This window comes from Agelaius tricolor, unplaced genomic scaffold (assembly GCF_023055355.1).
Source record: "Agelaius tricolor isolate 1412-34295 unplaced genomic scaffold, bAgeTri1.0.p SCAF_3, whole genome shotgun sequence".
Classification (NCBI taxonomy): Eukaryota; Metazoa; Chordata; class Aves; order Passeriformes; family Icteridae; genus Agelaius; species Agelaius tricolor.
In genome coordinates this window covers 20,554,018-20,577,861 of record NW_027269263.1, presented here as the reverse complement: position 1 = coordinate 20,577,861, position 23,844 = coordinate 20,554,018, and the positions used below count along the sequence as shown (strand labels likewise).

Sequence of the window (23,844 nt, the reverse complement as noted above, 5' to 3'; positions counted from 1 at the left end):
GGCGGCCCAGATGGATCTGCGCTCTTTATAACCGGCTAAAAAAACAGCAGCCGGCTAAAAAAACCCAGGAATTATGCTAATTCCACATTAGGGCTGCGGAGCCGACAAGCGGCGGATGGTGAATGTTAAGTCCCTCCAGCCACACGCGCTGCTCTGCGGTGCACCGGGAACACCGACCCCAGCGCTCGCCTGCAGGAACCCCCATTTTAAGCACAACGCCCTCCTGACACAAGGACCGGAGGTTCATGCTCAGACCAAAGTTAATCCAGGCTGTAAGCGGACTGCCCACACCACACGCACGAATAAACCCAAGATCAAGGTCCAGACACGGGAACACCCGCAGGACAGCAGAGCAAACTCGGTCTCTGCCGGCTTGAAGTCTCAGGCTGCAACTCAGCCATTAGGCAGACACTCCACAGCCTCTTCCCAACAATTTCCATAGATAACTGCTCTAACAGCGGCTGAAACAGAGAAGCCCAGCATCTTGTAACATAAAAAAAAAAAAAATATCTGCGGGATGTTTCCAGATGTTACCCTGAATGTGCAGAAACAGTAAAGAACACCGCTCAGCAAAAGGATATGGTGACATTGGTATGATCCTGGTGTGAGGAGAGCTGCTCCTGAGTCAGCCCAACACAGGTAGGAGATGCTGGAGCTGACTTTGTAATGGAACCATGCCTGGGGAGGGAGCTGGCAGCTCGCTCGGGAAGCTCTTAGGAGCACCCTCAGCATCAAACCCTTAAAATATACAAGTTTTTAATTCTGTACAGTTATGCACCGCAACGATGTAGAACGTAAAAAAGCCAAAACACATCTGAACACCAGGAGAACCTGTAACATGTACACCTTGGTACAGACTTTGTGTCTGGGTGCGTGCAAATTGCTTAAAATACACTACAGCAAGTAAAGTATGAATGCTGCCATCTCAGACCTACAGTTACACTGCTGCTGTGCTTACACTACCGTCTACTTAATCGTTCTGTTCTATATAGCCAAAGATTAAGTGCTGCTAAATCCTTTAACATAAAACTACTGATAAGTGTGAGGCTAAGTCAGGCAAGTGGGTCCACTCTGAACCTCGTGATTTAATGGGTCTCCCTTACCCTTTGCACTCTTACTTTTTTTTGTTTGTGTTCCCAGTCCCTGCAGGAATTTCTTCAAATTGATCGTGATCTGATTTTCTTTGCTATGCTTCATCCAGGTAGTAAGCAATATTCTGAGCTGGAGGGAAAAAATCCAATTCCTGACCCTGCACAGGCCACCCTAAGAATCACACCATGTGCCTGAGAGCTTTATCCAAACACATCTTGAACTCTGTCACAGACATGGTGCTTTTGCCAATACCTTTGACAGGAATTCTTTAAGCATCTAAATCACCCATTCATGACAATACCATGGAATGAAACTAACTTGGAGATCCATGTGAGGGCACTCCAAAGGAATTAATTTGAGGGGGGACAGAAGCTGCACATCTTATGAATGAGAACAAAAATTATTAGTGTGTATTATTAGTGAACATAAGTCATTGGCCTCTGCAGGAGGCCATGGAAAGCTACTGTGGCTCTGGTTCTGACGTGTTTTGCTCCAACCCTCATAATAAGAAATACAGAAACTCAAACGGGGATTCTGCCACTGACAGGATTCCTTCAACAGGACTACAGGCTGCATTGTGACCATCTGTCTCTGCAGGCTCAACAAACTCTGGCAGTAGCTAATGTCAGTTGCATTCTGGAGTACTTAATGAAATAGAAGCAGCTGGATATAACTGCTCAGGTTGCTCTGCCTAAACCAGAGCAGAGAATTGCCCTGCTGGATGTAGCAAACTGGAGTGTTTTGTGGCTGCTCTAATCCAAACATAGCAATTTAGGAAATGTGGTGAAAACTCAGGGAACATCTTATTTGTGGCAAAACCCAAAGAGAACACCACAGTCACTCTAAATTCCTAATGACAAAATCCAAACCAACTGCTAGGCATCCCATTCACACAGTTTCATAAAAGCAAATGTAAATTCACATCTATGAAACAGCTATCCCCTCCTGAAAAAATACATCAAGTACTGCAGCTACATGTTCTATGCATGTTCACACTGAGTAAGACAGTATGCATTAAGCTACAGACAATTTTATTTCTTCTCAAAAGCCAAATTGTTTTACTGAGACCTATAAATCCTCTTAACTTCACTAGGGTTTGCCAACTCTCCATTCTGAAGTCCTGGAAGCCTTTATTTTAAGGAGATGATAATACTGTGGTGACTTTCAGAAGCAAGAACTCACTTGAGTTGCTATGTATCCAAGTTGAAGTAATTGCCATAAAATTTCACCTTGCCAATGTTCTATTGACAAAGCTTTTTTTAATCAGAAAGTAAGCAAATTATTAGTGAGCCAAAAATATTTAGAGAAGCTAGCATGGGTAAATCTTGAATAACTGTATCTTTAAGTAAAATTTTTTCCACTAAACTACCATTTCAAAGGCATCAATTCTTTACCTATTCTTGTTGGCATATTGATTAAGATGGCTAACAAAAAGGTTTTAGGTTTTTGTTTGATTTGGGAAGCTTGTTGAGTTTTATTTGTTTGTTATGCATCAGAGTAGTTCAGAAAACAGTGGAGTAGAGCATAAATGTACACACAGCATATCCAAAACCTGCACCTTCCTTTTCAGAGGGCAATTGCATTTCAAAAACCTAACCATTAATTATTCTGATGCCAACAGGCTGTTAATGGCCAATGTTAATAGGTTATAGCCTTGTTATGTGCTACTAACTTATCTGATTACAAATAGTTCATTTCTAAGCTCCTTCCATCTGAGGATCATAAAGCACTTTAAAATCTTTAATGAAGCCTCACAGTGCTCCTATGAGGACAGTATCCAGTATGAGCAGACATATACATGCACGTTAAGAGAGATGCTTACAATCATGGATTCCCTGCACTAGTATCTCAACTGAGACAGGAGAGGAATAGGTTTTTCAATTCATATTAAGCTGTATTGTGGTTCTAGTAAGAACTCATTCTTTTTGATGACCTATCAATAAGAATCAAGCAATCAGGCTTCAATATTATGTACACAGACATGCTCCAGTGTCCACTGGAACTGAGGCATCCACACCCTCCAGCTGTCGAAAAGGAGACCTAGTCTGTCTGACCTGTAGCTCTTTACTCAGATTTAAAAGGATCTGAGTTCATCCCAGTCCATATGCAAAGCTCCCTCTTTCATGAGCTGGCATTTTGTTTGGGCTCAAAGTCCTACTTTGAAGGCTGCACCCTCATCGTCCCAACACTGGACCTCACCCACTCAGCTTTTTATACTGCCTATACACCCATGGCAATAAATATGAGACTTATTCCGCAGAAAGTTCTTCATAGCTGATACTATGACAGTGGAAAAGTCAATTAATCTCCTCCTAACACAGCTCCTCAGCAGAAACCTCAAATATTAACAAGTTTCTCATAGCATGAATGCCTTGTCACCAGCTGTCCGTTCTACTGCTGTTGAAGTTTGACTCCTCAAATATTAGGGAAAAAAGGCAGATTTTCTTGCCAAAGTGAACTGAAGCCTATGTGCCCTCTACCCTACTGCAGCTCATCAGTTTGATTTCTCCAGATCTCCCTCTCCCAACCCCAGAAGTGGGGTGCAGCAAGAGATGCAAGATAATTGGAGGCAGATTACAGATTACTCACCAGCTCCCCAGCCAGTCCCCAGCAGTCCAGCTGCTCGGGATTACAATCCCACCAAGCAAAACTCTTCAAGCTAAAAGGGATCAGAAAAGTGCCTGCCTTTCCTGAGATCAGGCTAAAAGCATAACTCAGGGTAGGGACATGTATGCAAGGACTATGTGTCATAGCTAATAATAAAAAGCAAGCAGAGAACCCTATAAATTAAGAAATAGAATTAAAAGTCTTAACTTTTCATTGTGTGCTCTTAAAACTACCATATGGTTTATTTCAAGGGAAACAATATTTTTTCTATTAAAAACAGTCTCAGTCCTGGATATTGGATGTTTCAGATCACTTTTAAATTATTTTCTCTAATTAGAGATGCTGAGGCCCAACACTTCTGAAAATTGAAGATGATAGCTAATTCTAGCTGTACCAAGATACTTTTTTTCAGTCTTCACAGCAATTTCACCTAAGCCATTGTGCAAGAGTGATGACCTCGCCTTCAGGAGTGCAAAACTTTCAAGTGTTCAAACAATTTTCAAGGACAAAACACTCACCGTAAGGAAAACTAGGGGTGTTTTTGGGGTCCTACCCTTCCACACTTAGTAAATAGTGAGATATTTTATGCTGCAAATTTGTGAAAACCAAACTGGCAATGGTTTTTAATGATAGTAATCAAAAGTATAATGTAAATAGTTTCTTCAGAGAAAAATACCATTACTAAAAGCATCCAACAAAGGAAAAGCTTGTTTGGTTTCTGAAAAGGTTACAGAAGCTTTTGCATCCCTTACACAAAGGCACTTATCAACACATTTTAGGGATTATTTTTACTATTATTATTCAAAACTTGTATTGCAACACTGCTTTGGAGTCATACTAAGCTCAGACCTCATTCATATTTTGCCAGGAACAAAAGAAAGAATACAAGGTCTGAAAACTTCAGTTTAAGAATGACACATGACTTTAAGCCCAAGCCAAGTTCTGATCCTATACATTAATGAAGTACTCAGGAAAAGATAATGAGTCAGAAGGAAAACTTTATTCACCAAATTTTGCAAACACTCGTTTTTCCACCTAATTTTTCCTCAATCTGCTGCAATACTTTCCCTCGCTGTTCAGCCTATAAATAATCTACCACTAAGCCTCCACTTCTTCAATTCCCCAAATGCCCTTTCCAGACTGCAGAAAGAGAAAGCTTTCAATCTGCCTTTTAACAAAGTTGTTGGGTGAACAACAGAACTGAAAGCTCATTTCCTACGAATCTCTGTCACACATCACTGCACCTCTACTTTCCACACTAATCCCAGCTTCCTGCACAGCCAGTTCTCCTTTGATGCCAAGGTTCTACCAGCATATTGAGCTCTACGCAGAGCTCTTCCCATAAACTGTTTTCGCCTCTTTCAGTGTCTGGGCAAAAACTAGCATGTACTGCAGCTAATCCCAAAACACACACATGATTAGCTGTTAGAAGACATAAGCAGAACAGATAATTATTTGTCTTGTCCTGAAACCCTTCTGTTAGTGGAGAAATCAATTTTGGTCTCTTCTCTAGGAAGCTACAGAAGTTTAATATATGGATAATTGTATTATAGTTTCTTGCTTCTCTGCCTCACTTGACCAGAACTGGACAACAGACTCCAAACTTATTTGGGAAAGATAAAAACATGAAAAGCCATTGCATGAGACTTAACTACTCTAGGAACTGAAAGAATTGACCCCCAAGATCATCTCCTGCCCATGATTATCTACATCTAAATGCTGATCAAGTCTTTATATCCATATCCTCAGACATAAAATAAGTACTTTCCAGTAACATCACATGCAACAAAATTTGTGTAGATTAATATTCTTAGAATTTCTTTAACCTGCTAATTATCAACCCAGAAGCATTGTGATTTTGAAGGCTATAGTCCTATCCTAACAGGTTCCTAAAATCTTATAAACTGCCAAAATATCAATGAAATGGGAGACAGTTATCTGTTTAATGCAATTATATGAATGAGAGTGAAAAATGAATCACAGAATGTTCATATTGGTTCATATCCCAAATATGGTTTTGCTCAGAAGGGTCCTTTAAAGATCATCTGGCTCCAACCCCTCTGCTGTGGGCAGGGACACCTTCCACCAGAGCAGACTGCTCAAAGCCCCATCCAGCCTGGCCTCAAACACTTCCATGCATCTTTCAAATAAACAGACGTTCACAGAAATGGTATAATATGCCATCCTAGCCACAGACACAGCAAATATTGCTTTCTAATTGTTATTTACAGCATGCAAATTGCCATGCCAGTTACATGACTGATCCAACTGACTTTCCATCAACCATTGCTGTTACTACAAATTTCAAAAGGAATAGTAATTTCATTCATTAAAGCCTTCGTTCACCCTGTTTAAGCCTTGGAGCTTTACAAATTTTAAAAAAAACAGCAAGTTTTTCATCTGACCAGGATAGAATATTTAAAAAAAAACTTCTTTCGTGTCTACAAGAACTTTACCACAACAGGACCCCTTCTTTATACGGTGCCTTTAGACATGCTCCTAAACTCCACTAAAACCAGATTTCTTACAAATACTTTTAGGATATATCAGAAAAGACAAGGAAGATTTTTGGACTGGAAGTCTTATTCTAGTTCAATCTTTTTTTTTTTTCCTAGCTAAAAAGAGGCTGTGCTGTGCTTAGTGGTTTTTATTGTTTTGAGTTTTTTTTAAATTTATTTTTGGTGAGATAGCCCACTATCTTGCTACAAATTTTTCTAACTTGTCTTTAGTTTTAGCATAGGGAGTTCAATCACTGGGCCGGAAACCTTGTGAGCAAAGGAATTTCTGGCATCTTGGTTGAAGCTGGCACCAACCCATTTTCCTTTGTTCTCATTAAAGGAACCATAATATGCTAAGTTAAATAATAATAATAAAAGCAAGCCAGACCAAAACAAAACACCAAAAGTAAAAGCAGAATATGAAAACAATGTATTTTGAGTGGATTACTGTAAGAGAGGATTTCCCTAATTTGACTTTTTTTTTAATAAAGCACTATTTAGTGCTCCAAAAATCTGTAAATGGATCTTTCCAAGTGACTTGAACATCTTCCCTGAGTAATTTGCCTTCATGTATAGTCCTTCAGTTTGAAATGTCAGGAAAGGAACAGCTGGCTATCCAGGCAGAAAATTCTACAAGCTGTAACTGTCACAAATATTCAAATGCATGCAGTAACCCAAAAACCAGTATGACTCCCAAATATTAACAGCTTTGACTTAGGGCAAAGAGTCCAGCAAATTCAATCTATTTAGGTAGGAGAAAAAGAAATCATAGCGGCTCTCCAGATCACAGCATGCCAGAGGAGCAATGCAGCTTAAGACCTGCAAAATATCTCTGTAAACAAGTTTTTAATTCATACCATGTTTACCACACAATACAATATTTTTAGTCATACAAAGTAAGTAATATCTTTTCCATGGAAATAAAGAGCTTGCTTTTTTTCCTTACCTCCTTTTCTTTAACCAATAATGGTCACTTCATCAAGGCATCTGCATCTTAGAACTGTGACCATTTACCTGTCTCTACTTTAACCTCTGGTATACCTAAGTCACAGTACATAGTCATCAAAATTCCTATTTTTTCCACACAAACAAAAAGACATCACAAACTCATTTACATGACATAAAAGCAGTAGTGCTTTTTTCCCCCTTTCCTTCCTTCATCTCCTTGAAAGGAAGAGTCAACCATTTAACCATTGTGGGTATACACACAAAAAATACCAAAAAATTGATGATTTTTTTTTTTTTTTTTGACAGAATGAAGCAGAGAAAAAAGCAGTGAGCATCTTAAATTTGATGCAAAAAGGGGAAAAAATTTTAGGACTGTAATTCATACACATTTATGATGCCACTGACTTGTGCTAGCAGTCCAAAAACTAAATCCTTAGCAAATCAAAATTAGTGGCACTAACTTGGTGTAGGCACTACAGAAATTCATCTAAACTGTATTTTTACATTAAGAATATAGACAAAATGCTAATTTAGACAGGACTCAAAATTATTAAAAGCCCATTTTAGAATCGTATTTAGGTTGGAAAAGACCTTCAAGACCATCAAGTCCAACCATCAACCAGCACTGCCAAGTCTACCACTACACCTTAGATGATTTTGCTTGCTATTCTTTAAGTCTGTCAACTGACTCCCATGGTAGGTGTCATCCAAGAGCTGCCATCTAAATAGCAACAAAATGCTGAAAAGAGAGCAATGTTCAGCCACCCATATAAATGATATATTGGAGGGCAGTTATCCCAGCACCTCCTGAGAAGTTGGCAACTTTGGGAGAGGGAACAAAGGAACAGCCACTAATCAAACAGACCTAAAAGCCCCCAACTCCTTGGACAAGGAACTCCAGATGTCAATAGAGTGTCCAGCAGATAGTTTTTCCTGGAATTCCTAGAAAGGGACTAGAGGACAGGAGTAGGTGGAGAAGTGGGTGGTGGTGTCTGGAATACAGAGGCTTTGGGATTTTAGGAATTTGATCAGTATGCAAATACTCTCCCCTTTAAAGTACAGTAAGCTCTGTAAGACAGCAGCAAATCAGGATATCCTCCATTCCACTAGCAATCACAATTACTACTAACTGGAATAACTAGAGATAACAATCAAAGTATCAAGGATACATGACCCTATGGGTATTTTGCAGTATATCATACTCACAAAATCAAGCAATCTAGAAGGGAAATATATTTTCACTAAGGCAAGTGTGAAGCAGTCTCTTGATCAGATCAGACTGCAAATTCAGAAGCAGGCTCTGTGCCCTTCCTAACAGGACAAATGCAGATCTTGGAGTGTGGGGAGAGCCCAAACAAACTAGCCTGTTTTTCACCACAAGACATCTGGAAGAGAGCAGCATAAAATCCTCAGCAAAGAAGTGCCAAAGCATTCACGCTTAGAATGTACACTTAGAATGCCCAAAATATTTTCCTCTCTCAATATTCCAGCAGCGGTGTAGACTAAACACATTGTGATAACAAGTGGGAACTTTGCTTCCAAAGTTGACATTTTCTGTGTGACTTCCTTTTTTTTCCTTAACGGTCGCTCATCTGGCTTCCGTTTCTTTCCACATATTAAGAAAATACTTGCAAAACAGCAGTACATGAAGCTGTAGGCTAGCTGAGGTGTATGAAAGGACTGTATTTGTTCATGATTTTAAAGGAAAAAAAGAAAAGATAAAATCACTGAGGACATGACATGTGGAGTCTTAAAAATCATGAAATGACAACTGAAAGCCTTTTCAAGTCTAACTTTCAGAAGCAAATGCCTAATTTTAAAATAGCTTTGCTTAGAATACTCAGACAAGAGTCTTCCTGTGGGTAATACTTATAATTTTAAGTACAAAAACTTCAAAACATTTAATTATAATACTGAACTAGTAAAATCTGGAAGACAATGAAGCTTTTGCCATTTTCAAGTGCTTGTGTATAAATTCCGCATATTGTTCAGAAGTACTACGTTGTAAGGGTGCAAGTCAGCTTTTGTAACTTTTTTGACTTACAAGTCAAGCTAAAACACAGCTGCCTCTACAGATACAGATTTCGCTCCTGTCTTGTTCATTTCTACCTACTCAATTGCAAAACAAAGGACAATTCTTTTCTCTATGCCTCAGGGCCCATTAAACACACAGGTAAACTTGCCTTCAAATGCAAACTTGTCCTGTCACTCACTCCACTGTATGGACTAAAAACATCTGTATAGTAGGAAGGTGATGAAAATACTCCTTAATCCTTAGCTGGACCAGTTTTCATTTGGTTTTAGTTTAATGATCTCACACCCTTAAATACCCTATCAAATCTCTAAGGGTATAAAGAAAGAAGTTAGAACTCTCCTACTGACATGCCAGTATCAGAGCAAGCCTGAGTTACCACTGGCTCTGAAGCCCAGTCTGACACACAAACAGAACTGCAGCAGCCTGTGGCAGAGAGGTCTGCCATGGCCAACACAGACATCCCACATCTCCCTGTGGGGACTTGTTAGGATCCCAGGCAGAGGACTTAAATGTTTGGGGACATTTCTTTAATGGGCTAGTTATTCTACACACAGAGAACAATCAGCAATATAAAGACAGCTATGCCTTTACATAATTCTTGAATGTAATTCAAGAAATAATAAATTGCCATTCATTTCACAGAATTTGGGTTGATACGCAAATTTAGGTACCTCAAAACTAAGTTGATAATCTGAATTAGGATTTGGATACTACTTTGAAAATCAGAGCATGAATCTTCTGACAAAAACCAGCCTCTACTGAGGTCAGTACTGCCAGTAAATTTAAAAAGTGTAATGGCACTCAAGGCAAGCCTCAATATCTTCTGTAATATTGAATGTCCTTAAAACATCAAACAAATCCCCTGTTACACAAGCTTTTAGCTAACTGCTTACATTTGGTAAGAACAATGTTTTATCCCAAAGGAACAGAAGCTATGCTAGGGACCATGTGGAATTTCAACCGTTCAAAAGAACTCTGCAGCAGTTCATAACAATGTCTATCATTGTCACCAGCCAAACCAGACAACTTCAGGATATACCACTGCAGCCATTTTATAGTTTTCAGCAACACCATAGAAGAGTAAGATTGGTTCTTTTGTGCCATTGAAGCAATGATGTTTACATGTGCCCCTGACATAGCAGGCTGCTGAAAACAAAGACTGGCCTGTAAACTGGCTTCTTGATTTCACTTAGTTTGCCCACAGCAAAACTAAGCCAGGGGGAGGGAGGAGCTAGTCTGCTGTATAAGTGAACACAGGGGTAAGTTTTAATGAAGACTGGGCCACGTTCAGATACACACATTCAAAGATGAAAGGCAATGATCATAAATTCTTACTGAATATTAGGAAATTTTCTTCACTGTGAGGGTGATTAATATTGCAACAGACTGTCCAGAAAAGCTCTCGAATAAACCTGAGAAGCTTGATACAACTCAGAAGTTAATTCTAACCTTTAAACTGGCCCCTCCATCCCATCCCATCCCCCCTCTTTGGACACAGTAGTGGGACAAGACAGCTTTTGGAGTCTGTAATTCCTGTTTCCAGGTTAGGCCAATTTAGCTACTATTTTCTTTTAACTGTAGTGTCACACAAATCTGTGAAGACATTGAACCTTCCTGCTGAAATGTCAAAGAAAAATAAGATACTATTACCAAATGTTAAACAATTTTGTGATGCTCAGTGGTTCCAATCTCATCCTGGTATTACTGCAATTTTGGAGGGCTTCATTAAAAACCCTTGCCTCAGAATCAGTATATTAAACTATCAAGCCAGAGAAAAGCCTATTCAGTAGGTCTAACCAATGACACTTTCTAAATTACAGAAATTATCTTGTTTTGATACCTTTCTTAAAATGTGAATCACTTCCAGATGCACAAATTGCCAAGACAGTTGAAGAATTTTCTCTCCCATTACTACAAAACAGCAGGTAAGGAATAGCCAGCTGAGGCACTTCAAACAGCAGTAGCAGCTTGGCTTACCGTCTTACTGAATGTGAGTATGAACTTGGCTCACTTTTTGTCTGAACAGCTACTGTCAAACAGACCTTTCCATGTGCCAGTTAGGAAGAGTAAAACACTTACATTTATCTTATAAAGAGGAGTAGTTTTTCATTACCCAGTCCCTTTCACTCATTAGGGTGCATACATTTCTGGTTGTGACAGCAGGTGGTAATTTATTAGCACAAGCAGAGTTGCTAATTAATGCTGCTAGAGCTAGGAGCAGAACCTCAATTTAAGGACTTCAGCAGAATTCTTCTTCCTGCCCCATGCTCATCAACAGATGTTTGACTGTTTTGGAAAGATGTTTCTGGATCCCATTTGCCTCTTAATCTTTGCTCCAGCAGTAGCAAAGTAAAAGCCCTATTACAACTGATAAGGGCACTACAGGCTGCTGCCATCTAAAATGTAAGTATTTTGTGGGGGGAGATAATATTTACTACCTAAGCATGCCAGCTCAGGTCAACCTCTTTGTAATGGATGAAAATATGAGAGAATACCTCTAACAAAATGTTCACCTGTAATTAAACATAATGACATCTTTCTTCATTGGGAAGGAAGGAAGGAAATGGGTTTCTTACCAAACATATTAGCCACATAAGAAAATTATATGACTAAGCATAACATACAGTTATATCCCCTGCCAGACAGCTAAGAAGGGAGAAGGTTACAGAGTACATAAAAACTGGGAAGTAACAATTTATCAAGGAGTCACTGGCCCTCAGCCAGAGCAGGAGCACGGTGTGAGATGGCCAGGATCTGCTCCAGCAGCCCCAGCAGGCTCACTTCTTCTGAAGTTCAGCTTTTAGCATAAATCACTTGGCTGTTGCACAACCATGGCACACGCACTGCACATAAACTGCAAATCTTTCACGGGACTGAGATGACTGTGGCCATTCTATTTCTCACTTGTACTAAGGATGTTAAATAGGTAACTTCCTCATAATTAGTTTAAATTGAAATAAATTCTATCCATATTGTAAAAGATCAGTTGAAGATTTCTGAAGCCCTTGTATACAGTTTAACCAGCTAATTCCTTCCCATAAAGGTGACTGGTATCAGAAGACAGCACTTCTCAGGTATCACCTACAGCTCAATTAAAAATCTTAAAATGCTGTAACTTCAGTATATGTCCAAAAGAACTGTCCAGTACAGCAGAAAAAAGGCTCACAACATTGCAGCAGGGTTGTTTGTTGTTGCTGGGTTTGTTTGCATTTTTTGTGTGTGTGTTTGTTTAATACTAGAAGGCAAAAATGCCAAGTTTTTATCCCTGAGTCAAACTGGGGAAATAATCTGTTTCATAAAGTGCCAGAAATCATCCATGGATGCTGGCTCCTTATATTCAGTTTTGAAGCTATACTTTAGCAAAGGAAATTTCACATGAAACTGGGGCTAGGTACGAACTATTGCATCCACTGAAAGTCTCTCAGAAGCATCTTTTTATTTCTGTTCTTTCATTGTCCAGTAAAGCTTTGAACCCATAGAAATGCAGATAAATAGTAAGAAATTTGCAGGGCTTTCCTAGGAGGTCACAGTGGCAGACTACTCTGGAACTCTGGTGCAAGTTCACTCCCATGCTGAAATCGTACCTTCTGAACACTTCCTCAGTAATGTCAGTGCAGAGCTACCCAGATCAGGCTGCCTAATGAAAGGCAATTAAATTACAATGGCCAACTTGCCTGAAAAATAAACTAGAAGCAGTCAAAGAAAAACCATTCCATCTGCATAGCTGTAGAGGCAGTAAGTTCTACTAAGTCTAAGGACAGCTGGAAAGGGAAGGAAGCATCTTCAGTGGATCAGCTATTTCTGTAGAGAACATTTGAATTAGAGACTCTACATTCAAACTTAGAATGTACCTTTCACTAACAAACTCCGATTTTATTTCAAGCCAACTAGGAGGACAACAGTAGACATGGGTACACCAAATCACAGAATCACTGCAGATGGATGGGATCTCTGGGATAATCAGAGATAACCATGCCTTTGCTCAAAGCATGGTTAACTACAGCAGGCTGAAGTAGAATTAGGGATGTGCTTGGCTGAGTTTTCAGTCACTTAAAGGGCTATGAAGGCACAACTTTTCTGGGTAACCTCTTCTAAAGGTCTGATCATGTTTAACATTAAAAAAAGAAACTTTTTTTTCCCCTTGTGTTTGAGTGGAGTTTCCTGTATTTCAGTTTATGCCAATGGCTTCTGGCCTCTCCACATGGCCCCATTGTGAAGAATTTGGTTCCATCTTCCTTAGTCTCCTCATCAGATACCTATACACATAGATAATAATATCCTCCCCAAGTTTTCTTATCTCAAGGCTAAACAGCTACAGCTTTCTCTGCTTCTCCTCTGTCAGATGCTCCAGAGTTCCTCTCTATTCTCTTTCAAAAACCCAGTCCAGTATGTTGATGTCCAGCTAATCCCCACTGCAAGTAAGTAATAATACAAAGAAGTAACTTCAGATTTTTTTCTTCCTTCTCTTACGACAAAAGGTAAACTCTGTCAAGGCAGACAATTTTGTTGGTTAGCTGAAAATTTGATACTGTGGGTCGAGAAATATTCAAGTGATTGATTTAAATTTAAGAGCAATACCCACAATTGAATTTTGCTGGCATTATGCTACTATTAGTTGCATAAAACAACTACCTTCAACTCTTTGTTGCATTACTAAAATTGCACCTTTAGACTTGAATCAAAATATTATTAAGAATGATACTCCTACAGCAGAATCTGTATGACAAGGTTCCAGATGCCACCTGAGCACAATTTTATTAGTTAAAAATTAAAAATACCACCTATCACTAATCTCACATTCTTTAATAACCAGAGATTTCAAGAAGAGAGATAATGTTTCAAGCCACTTGAAAAGCTCCAGTTAAAAATCAGATCAACTCCAAAGTAATTCTAGTTTCCACTTGGACTTAAAATAAGACACCTAACAAACACAAGGCTATATCAAATCCAACACAACATCCCTCATATTATTCACTATAATAATGTATTTCATTAAACTACTAGATATATAAAGAAACAATTCAGAAGAGCAGAAATCTAACTCCTACTTTTTATTTCTGCTCAAATTTTTCTTCTGGAACTTTCTGAAGTTTCTACTTCAACAACTTTGGTATCTCTTGGTACCACACTAATTTGCTCAATCTGAACAGATAGAAATAATAACAATTACTTTGAGAAGTTTGGCTCATGTCCATGATGGAAAGAAAAAGAATGTGCACATTCAGCATTAGAACTCTGCTGACCTCAACTTGCCTACCTCAGAAATGGTTTCTCACTGTCACAGATGCAGTGCACTTACAGTTGCCAGCTTATCTAGGAGGCAAAGTAGACCTTCACCCCAAGCCACATCCCAGCCTTTCTGCAACAAGTGTAGTGAAGATCAACAAGAAATTCTCATGAGGAGATATCCAATTAGGCTTAGGAAAAAAAGAGTTCTGTGATCTAGATTTTCCAAAGACCACCTTCCTGTTTGCTCCAAATGACAGGAAAAGGAAAAAAAAAAAAAATTAATTATGGTATCAAAACTGAATTACCATTGCATTAACTAATGAAAAGAATATGGAGTACAGCCATCATTGAAGTACTTCTAGGATAAGGCTCTGTTCTTCCTATCTGAACAAAAACCCAGGGAAAAAGTCAAACCAGTTTGGATTTCAGTTTGAAATCATATGAAAAAGCCTTTTCCTTACAGAAATCAGTGATTTTCTTCTCTGATCAAGCTGCTTTCCCTAAAGCTCTGTGTACCAGCATCTTATATTGTTCATCCCCAAAAGAGCGTTTTGTTTGTAATTTTTGATCTTTTATTAAAATGCATTCTAAAGAAATAAGGCTCAAAGAGGACCAATCTGCCACATGCACACCAAAAGGAAGGCCCTGGTTCTTTAATATTTCACATTATTTCAGTGAAGAGCAGCTGTATAAAAACTTCATGTACAAACTTACTACGTCAGTGCCAAGCTTCCAGAATGATTATCCCTTTTACAACTATTTCTGATTCATGTGTTGAAATTGCAATGCATATTTCTATGCTTTTACATTTAAGGCAAATCAACATCCTGCCTCTTTTTTTTTTTTTTTTCACGAACGCTTAAACGAGAGTGCTTCACACCATTTACTACGGTAAGGCCCTTTTTAAATAAACGTGTGACTCACTGTTTGTTTTCTTCACCAGGAGGTGGAGTCTTGCCATGCCCCTCCATTACAAAATCCTCATGTTCCATCTGCAAAGGCAAGCATTGCAGGTCAGAAATCGGTGGAGCAAAACGCACATCACCTAAAGTGGCCCTTTTCATATGCAACAACTCCAAACAGCCACTTTACCACAGTGGCTGGTCCAGAACAGATCATGTAGTTTCTTAGCAACATATGTACATCTCCAACCTCATTGCTATGGTATCATTTCATAGCACAAATTTCAGAAAAATCTTGCAAAGGAAAAAGAATGGTTTAATGGCTATAGCAGAATACTATCAGTCAAGGTACATACGCTTTATGCTCTGCTCTGTTAAGGGCTTCCCTTGTCATTCTATTTCTACCACTTCTTCCCTATGTATAAAGCAGGAATTTTAAAAAAAAAAGGTTTATCAACAAGTATAGAAAAGAATTAAAATTTTAGAAGAAACTTAAGCACAGAAAGAAATTGCTGCAAAAGCAGAGTACTTCTTGTGAAAAATAACTTTTCTTTGAAAAAAGACTTTAACTGCACACGAAGCTTAGTTAGCAGGGTAAAAAAGAGGCCTAAGGAAACCTCAAATAAATGCTGTTCCAATGACAACATAAGGTAGGCATTTCCTTTGGCTCTCTTGTTCGAAGATTCCAAGGGCAGTAAGGAAGTCTTATGTTTAATTGTTTGCTTTTAAAATATCAATTTTAGCATAGATTTTTCTTTTGGAGAGAAAGAAGAATTACATTATATTTGCTCATTCATTAATTATGCACTCTTCTTTTAATCACTTAATTCAGCCAGAAGTTCTTGCACAAGTAGCAAAAACATTCTTCTCTTTATATAAAAATTCAACACATGCAATTAGTATTTTATATAAATATCCAGATACAGTTAGCAATGCTCTACTTCATGTGAAGCCAGCAAACAGGTCCCACTGCAATAGTCAATAAGGCACACAACAAAGAACTGAATCATAATCACACAAATCCATGCCACTACATTGAACTGGAAAGAGGAGAGAAGCACTATTCAGTCAGTTGAGATAACACAGCTTAGTCAGTCTTTGAAAGGGCAAAAACCCCCCAAACCAACTCAAAATCCATCAGCCACTTCCCCTTGTGCCCCTGCCCTCCCCCAAAAGAGTCAAGTTTACTCATTTGTACATTAATACTTTTGTCAGGTCAAAAATACTTTCAAAACCCCAAAATCTGCATATGGACATCTAACAAGGATACAAGAAATTATGTTATTTGACTGCCCAGGCAGAGCCCTAAGCAAAACCATGAACAAAATGACAAAGTGTGGAACTGTAAGGTGCCAATGGCATCCATAAGACAGACAGTCAATCAAATATGTATAAATTCACATTTGTAAGCATGTACCCCCATGTCTCCCAGTCCAAATAGTATTTTAATGTAAAAACAATGTTTGAAAACAAGAAAATTTTTATTTACAGTTATTTAATAACTTGGACTTTTATCCATGTATTCCCACCATATCAGATGCACAAATCTATTTGTACTTCGGTCCATACCTGATTCACAAGAGCTCTAACAGCTAGACTCACACCTGTCTAGCTAAAGACATCCATTCCACTTAATTCTGTTGTTCAAAATGCTGAAACACCAAGTGTGTCAATGGGTAAACTAGTTACAGATTTGTGGCCACATTGCAAAACAGCATGGTTCTGTAAGTGAGAGTAAATGTTTAAGAATTACTCTTACACAGGAGGTGTTTTAGCCTGTTGCTGGTATGAGACAAGTACAATTCACAGGAATGGTAAGCAAGGGAACAGTTTGTGGCCAGTACTGGGAAGATGAAATGCAGCCTTTGGGAGTAAAGAGGCACTACAAACAGCATATTTAGTGCTAAACTAACAAGATTCCCATATAAAACATAAATTCAATATAATGAAGCTGTAGAAAAGGAGGTATCATAAAAAAACCACACACACACACACACACACAAAAATAATGACAAATAATAAAGGACCTGAGCTAAGAACAAGGTTGTTGGTCCAGGTACAATCTCTTTTAAAACAACTAGAGAACCCTATCTACTTTAAGAAATGTTAAATCAGTTTGCTGTACTTCAGATAGTAGACAGAAGTACCTGAAATTACTAAAATATGCATCATTAAAAACTGTAGAAAATATGGTACAATGGCACAGACACTCACAAGAAGTTCACAAAAAAAATTAATAACTGAATGAGGAAGTACTCAGGAAGACAGAAACTATACAATATACAAAATAAAGATTAATTGGTAGTGTTTCACTGATAAATAAAGCCAATAATAAAATTCATCAATACACTAAAAAAAGTCATGGGAAGGTCAAGGAATTGACTATTAGTCAAGTAGAAAATATCTCTTTGAGAATGGATAAACAGCTAGACTTGTAGGAAACATTTGGCTGGTGAGGCTCAAAGGACAAAGTGCTGTATGCTGCCTGAGGATGGTATCAAGTGAAGTGCTGCAGGAGTCTAGGATAAGTCCATTAAATATTTTTGCCAATGCCTTGCAGGGCCAGTAAGGCATATTCTAGCCAGAATTTTAAGATAAAGTTTAACAGGGGTGAAGAGGATCAATCAACAAGTCTAAAGAGAGGGCTGCCATTCAGATGGACCTAGACAGCCTGGAGGAGTGGTCCCTTCAGGATTTGTATGAATTCAGACAGGACAAACACAAAACACTTGCACCTGAGAGGCCCTGGCAACAATCCAGGCTGATGAGCGGCTGGGGAGCAGTTCCATGGAAAAGGTCTTGGCACAAAGCAAGCTGATCATGTGCCAGCAGTGAGCCTTGTCAGGAAAGGTCACCAGCATCCCAGGCTTTATTAAGAAGAACTTTGCCAGTAGATGAGGGAACTGACTGCCACCTCTACTCAGAGCTTATTATTCCAGACATGGTCTAATGCCCTTCCTTTTGGGCCCCCACAATACAAGAAGTACACCCAGAACGTGGACACAGGAGCCACCAAGATGCTCAAGGAGCCAGAGCACTTGTCCTGTGAGTAAAGGCAGAGGGAGCTGGGCTGATTCAGTCTGGAGAAGAGATGGCTTTGTACAGACCTTCAAGTGTCTGTACCTACAAGGCTCACCACAGGGGTACCTGTGACAGGACAAGAAGCAGTGAGACCATGCTCAAACTAGGGAAGTCCAGAATGGACACACGGTAACTTATTTTCACCATGAGGACAGTCAAGGACTGGAACAGATAGCCTAGAGTAGTTTTGCAGTCTCCTTGCTTCGAGTTTTTCATGGACTGACTAGGAAAAATCCCTCACAACAGGGTCTGACCTCACAGGTGACCCTGCTTTGAGCAGGAGTCAGACTGAAGACCTTGGAATGTCTCTTCGAACCTGAATTTCCCAGCAATCCTATGAACCCAAGAACAGATTCAGTTTAATATTGAGAGATAACACCCATGAGAAAAACCCTTACTGAATTCCCAACCCAGCAAGAACTTGTACTTCAATCTGGAAAAGTCTAAGAAAAATATCTTAAAAAGTTGCATAATGAAAAAAATGCCAACAGAATAGAACAACCACCAAGAAAAAATAAGTTATGCTGAAGGAAGAAACACTGAAAAGTCTGCAGCAGATCTATAGTATGCCCTCTTTTAGAATAGTGTCTATGAGTAGAGACAATGAAGACTCAAACCCCTTCCATAACACTCCAAAAACATGAGAGCTCAGAGTAGAGAACGGTGCAGGCAATGGGGAGATTTCATATAAATAAAATCCAAAATTTGGCCGGCAAATCTCCCTCAATGCAAGATAACAGCACAGAGGCATACACAAAAAAAACCCCAGCATGACAGTATTGTAAGAAACATCACCCCTTTGCTATTACAATGTAAATAAAACCCTACTCACTCTCAAAAGAGCACCTGTAAGAGGATACACAGAGAAAATGTATTACTAAGCAGACAAAAAATTAGTTCTTGAACAAATTGCAACACTGAATTTCACAAGTCTTTGCAGGTTTTATGGTTTATGTACCTATATGTGCAAAGATCTATCTGTGTATTAGAGGATTAGAAACAATAGCAGTATAAGCTTTTCTGTTTCTAGCAATGTCATTGCTTTTACAAAGTGAAAGGAGAAGTTATTTATAAAGATCATTCAACAGGCCTGATCCAGTGCAGCAGTTTCTGCCTTCCTCTATTTGCAGAACCTTGATTCTAACTTTCTTTTGTTTGCCTGCATATGTTAAACAATTTGATGATCAGTGATCTCTGTTTTGCACTTGGAATTCTGCAGGTTTTAAAATTTTTGCTAGAAAGTGATACACAGCTTATTTAATATAATATGGCCTAAAATATCTAGAATAAGCTCATAAAGTCATACCCATTTACATTCTTCCTGCAACATTTAAAAGTCACTTTATTGGGTAGTTAATCTTAATTCAAAGATATATCTGACAAAGAGCCTTCTGAAAACAATTTATGAGCAAGTAAAATTCCAATAAAATTCAAAAAGCATTGCTTACATATTCATAAAGTTTGTTCTTAGGCCCAGCTATCTATTAATTAAAGATTAAAAAAATACTTCAAAATTAAAATGCTTAGGCCTTATTTTCCCACTGACAGTAATGACATCATACAGCAGAAAGAACGAGAATGTGGTACTTCAAGTTTTTGACTAAGTGGCTATCTGAGGATGAACTGAAGAGAGGAACAGCACATAAGAGCCACAGTTAGCTGAGAATACTCTTCTTTTTCTCCTCCACCCACAGTTCTTATACAATTCCTATGCACATTTCTTCCCCACAAGTCTCTCAGTTTCCCTTTATTCTGTCACCACCCCATCCTCTTCAGCACACTTTGAGTCTTTTTTTAAATAAAACTGGAGCCCAGAACTCTTGTTAAGTTCCAGCCATCCACAGCATCCAGCAGCCTCACCAGCTCTGGCTCATTGCAACATTTGGAAAAGGTGCTGCTCTCTAAGCCTTGAGTCTCTCTTGACTCACTTCCATATTGAGGAAACGCACTTGTCCTCAATATGTAGAAAAAGAATGGAAGGTGGAGCTAAGACAGAGCTCCTGGATCTCTTGTATTGCTCCCAAGGAAAGGAGAAAAGGTGGAATGGCAGAGGATCTGAAACACTTTAGCTTCTCTTAAGAGGACTGCAGAGGGAGCCATTGATTCCAAGAGGAGGGATCAAAGGAAGCACACTCCACACCTGTTTCTCCTGGCAAGCAATGGAGAAAGATTCAAGATTCTGGCAGCTGGAAGCAGGAACCAGAAATAGACCCTGAAACAGCAGGGGAGGAATTCAATAGCAAACTTTTTTTTTAAAGGATCTGCCAGTTGTTGAACTCTGTATTTTATTATTCCTAAGCCTTTTTCTCTAAATATCCAGGTACTTGTGAATATCCAAATTTCAACACAAATTAATACATTGAGTGTTCTAAATAATGAAAGACAACCTATTTTATTTAAGAAAATCTATTCAGTATTAGACACTCAATACCTAACTTTTAGAAAATGAAATTTATCATGAGCTTCAATGTAATAAACTATTATATTTTTCTGTCCAGAAGTGCAACACCTGTTACTACAGTTTCATACTACTCTTTCTAAAAATATCTTCAATGAGACCCTAATGGATTTGATTAATGAGTAAACCTTATCTCCTAGATAAAGTCAGCAACACTCTGAAGGGTCAGAAAGTTTCAAGGGCAAAAGCCTCATCTTTCCTGAATCCCCATTCCTAAGATTTTCCTAAGAAGATTCAACTCTTGCATTAGCTATCCTAGTCCACCAAAGATGAGCTGAGCTTAAGAGAAACCAAGCATTTTCTCAGGGAAAAAAAATAGGTATTTGTGAGAAATCCTTTACTTACTATGAAAAGCTATTCATTTTAAACAGTCTTCTTGTCTTCACCAGTACAAAGAAATGTACTAATGCAACTTCAGAGAGCTGCTATCACCACCTTTTCCTACTCATTCCATAGTTCCTTTTCAAAGCTGGTTTATTTCCTATTTAAAAACCAAAACAAGCACCCCCACCCCCAACAAACATAAAACCCCCAACCAACCAACTAACCAAACCAACAATTAAAAAACCCCAAACAAACAATCAAAACCCCAAAAGGACTTGAGCCAGCCAGGAGATGAAGACTCCAAACTTTTCACTGACTAGCATCCCAAGCAGACACAACACCAAAGATTTATCTGGCACATGACCAGACTCTGGTGGGCACCAGCCAAGGTCAAATGCTGCTTTCTGCAGGTTGTGGCCATCTCCTTCCCGTGCTTTAAGTGAAAGTGATTTTCACACAGCCTACCCCAGGCCCAGCTTAAGAGTGACAAATCTGATGTTTAGTCACAACTTCTGCTTTAACACCAACGTCCCTCCCAATCATCAGCAGCACCCAGCTACTGTAATCAGGCTATCAGCACTTATTTTGTCTCACTAATAGTTGTTTTAAGGAGAGTTGCACAACCCAGTCCTCGAAATCCAAGCAATTAGTCACTAGTCACTACTGCTAACAGCGGTGGAAGCTGTGATATAAAAAAAGAAATCTCAGGGACCATTTGAGGTCTGACAGAAATGTAATCACTACTAGAAATGAAAGGAAAGCTGAGTCACCTCTCTGCCTGGTTTCATTATAAGCACTTTGGACAAACTGCATTGGGGAAAATTTTACTCACTAGGAACAGATTAATTAAATTTTTAATTTAACTTCTTTTAATAAAAATGCAATTTAGCTGCTAACACTTGAATAATTTTTAGGAATAAATTAGTGTTGAGCTAGCATTTCAAAATGCACATAGAATAGTGCAAATTGTTTAGCAAAATTAGCCTCAAAATGTACTTCTTAGATTAAATTTTAAATTCAGTACACAAATGAAAGCATTAAATTTGTGATTTAAACTTAAAAAAAACAAACCCAGCTCCTAAAATGAGAAAGCACCAAGTATTTTTCTAAATCACACAGAGGAAAGTCTTAAAGACAAGATATGCGTGAAATAGTGGCTGAATTTTTGGTCTCCTTCAGAACTTTGTTGTATTGTGCACCATTGAGTAACTAAATTTTCACTTGAGCCTACTTCTACCTTTTTTTTCCCTCCATTTTGCCAAAGCATAGTCTTGATATATAAAAATCACCACCAAAATTTGTGAACCTAGCCTAATCAGTATTTCCTTGAAGCTTTTCAGCAGCACCTAGATGGAGCATTTCAGTGTTAATACCACCACACAGTCCTGACTGGTTTTCTGTTAGTTACAGCAGAAGTAAAACTTACTAACATAATCCCTCTGCTAAATCACACTTCACATTCAGAACTCCCTGCTAATCATTTTGAATGCTAACACGCTTAGACCGCAGTAATTCAAAAGTTAATAATCTGCTACTGGCGTTTGTTATATGCAGCTTAATGGTACTTTAACACCTGGCTCACTGAAACATGACATTAACTAGAAGAAATGCCAACATGTTAACAGAAACAATCATTAAAACATGCATCATCCACACAGAACAGCAGGACAGGTTGTCAGAGGGAACTCAGTTCATCATTAATCTATGGAGCTCAGAATATGTAATTTATGCTGCAGCTAAACAAGCACAAAAGCTGCAGCAGTGGTTAAAGACCAGAAGTTTTGCTTTTAGTTTCAGCTGTCACCAAATAGTCACAAAGTAATTGCAGAAATAACCTATGGCTCACTTTCTATGTAATATTTAAGATGTTTGTTAACTAACATTCTGTGAAATACCCAGCAGCTTAGCATAAGTTCCCTGCTAAGCTTAAGCAGTTTTATAAACACCATGAAAACAAGAGTCACACTTTGGAAATGCTAAACAGGTTGGGATCCCAGCTACATTTCATATTGTACAAATACAAAAGTTTACTTAATAAAAAATGTATTATTTTTTAATGTATCACTAAGCTGTTTAGTATTTAAAATACAATAGCTAAGTATTTAAAATACAATGTTAAAATACAATGTGTGTGTGCATTTATATATATATAATAAATATATATCTTGCTCTGAAAGCAGTTTAAACCACCTAGCTGATTGCAGCAAGATACAGTTCTACCTTATGTCAACCACGGAAGATGTTAAAGTCACTCAAGTCATGGTATGACCGGATATCCAGAAATACCATCTGAAAACTCCAACTCTGAAGCTGCCAAGGCAGCTTTGAATAATAATTCAACCATCTCAGACACAAAAAATGAATAAAGCGTTCTGAATTTAAGCAAAAGTGCTTTTCTTTTCCTGCTCCACTCTTGATGATCCATATTTTAGTGTGTTCCATCCATACACTCCATCCATTTTGTAGTGTATTCTATATATACATAGCATGGATGGAGCCCAGGAAAATATGACTTTAGTAAGACAAAATAATTCTCCGACTTTATTTCATTAACCTTTTATATTATTCTTCAGCTAAAGAGCAAAAGCATTTCACAAACCATGAATTCTTGCTAACTTCAGCTACCTTTTACGCTTTCATAACAAAATTTTTACACTTTCCATTTAGGGG

General features: G+C 38.4%; 1 protein-coding gene and 1 long non-coding RNA gene across 23 annotated transcripts in view; one reads left to right on the top strand and one right to left on the bottom strand.

Annotated features, from left to right (window-relative positions):
• TNRC6B (trinucleotide repeat containing adaptor 6B) overlaps positions 1 to 23,844 on the bottom strand; it is a 132,074-nt gene that overhangs the window by 81,629 nt on the left and 26,601 nt on the right. For 8 of the 22 annotated variants that reach the window (XM_071422933.1, XM_071422941.1, XM_071422952.1 and 5 more), the window contains one exon: positions 15,334 to 15,401. The exons of 13 other annotated variants lie outside the window; for them this stretch is intronic. In XM_071422933.1, the coding sequence (XP_071279034.1) occupies positions 15,334 to 15,401 (68 nt within the window). Of the gene's footprint in view, positions 1 to 15,333; positions 15,402 to 23,844 lie in introns of those variants that run through there. One more of the 22 variants, XM_071422948.1, reaches the window with a different exon arrangement.
• LOC139588054 (uncharacterized) lies at positions 571 to 13,629 on the top strand. The gene is made up of 3 exons (XR_011678551.1): positions 571 to 639; positions 11,048 to 11,105; positions 13,523 to 13,629. It is a non-coding gene; the product is annotated as an uncharacterized lncRNA (long non-coding RNA).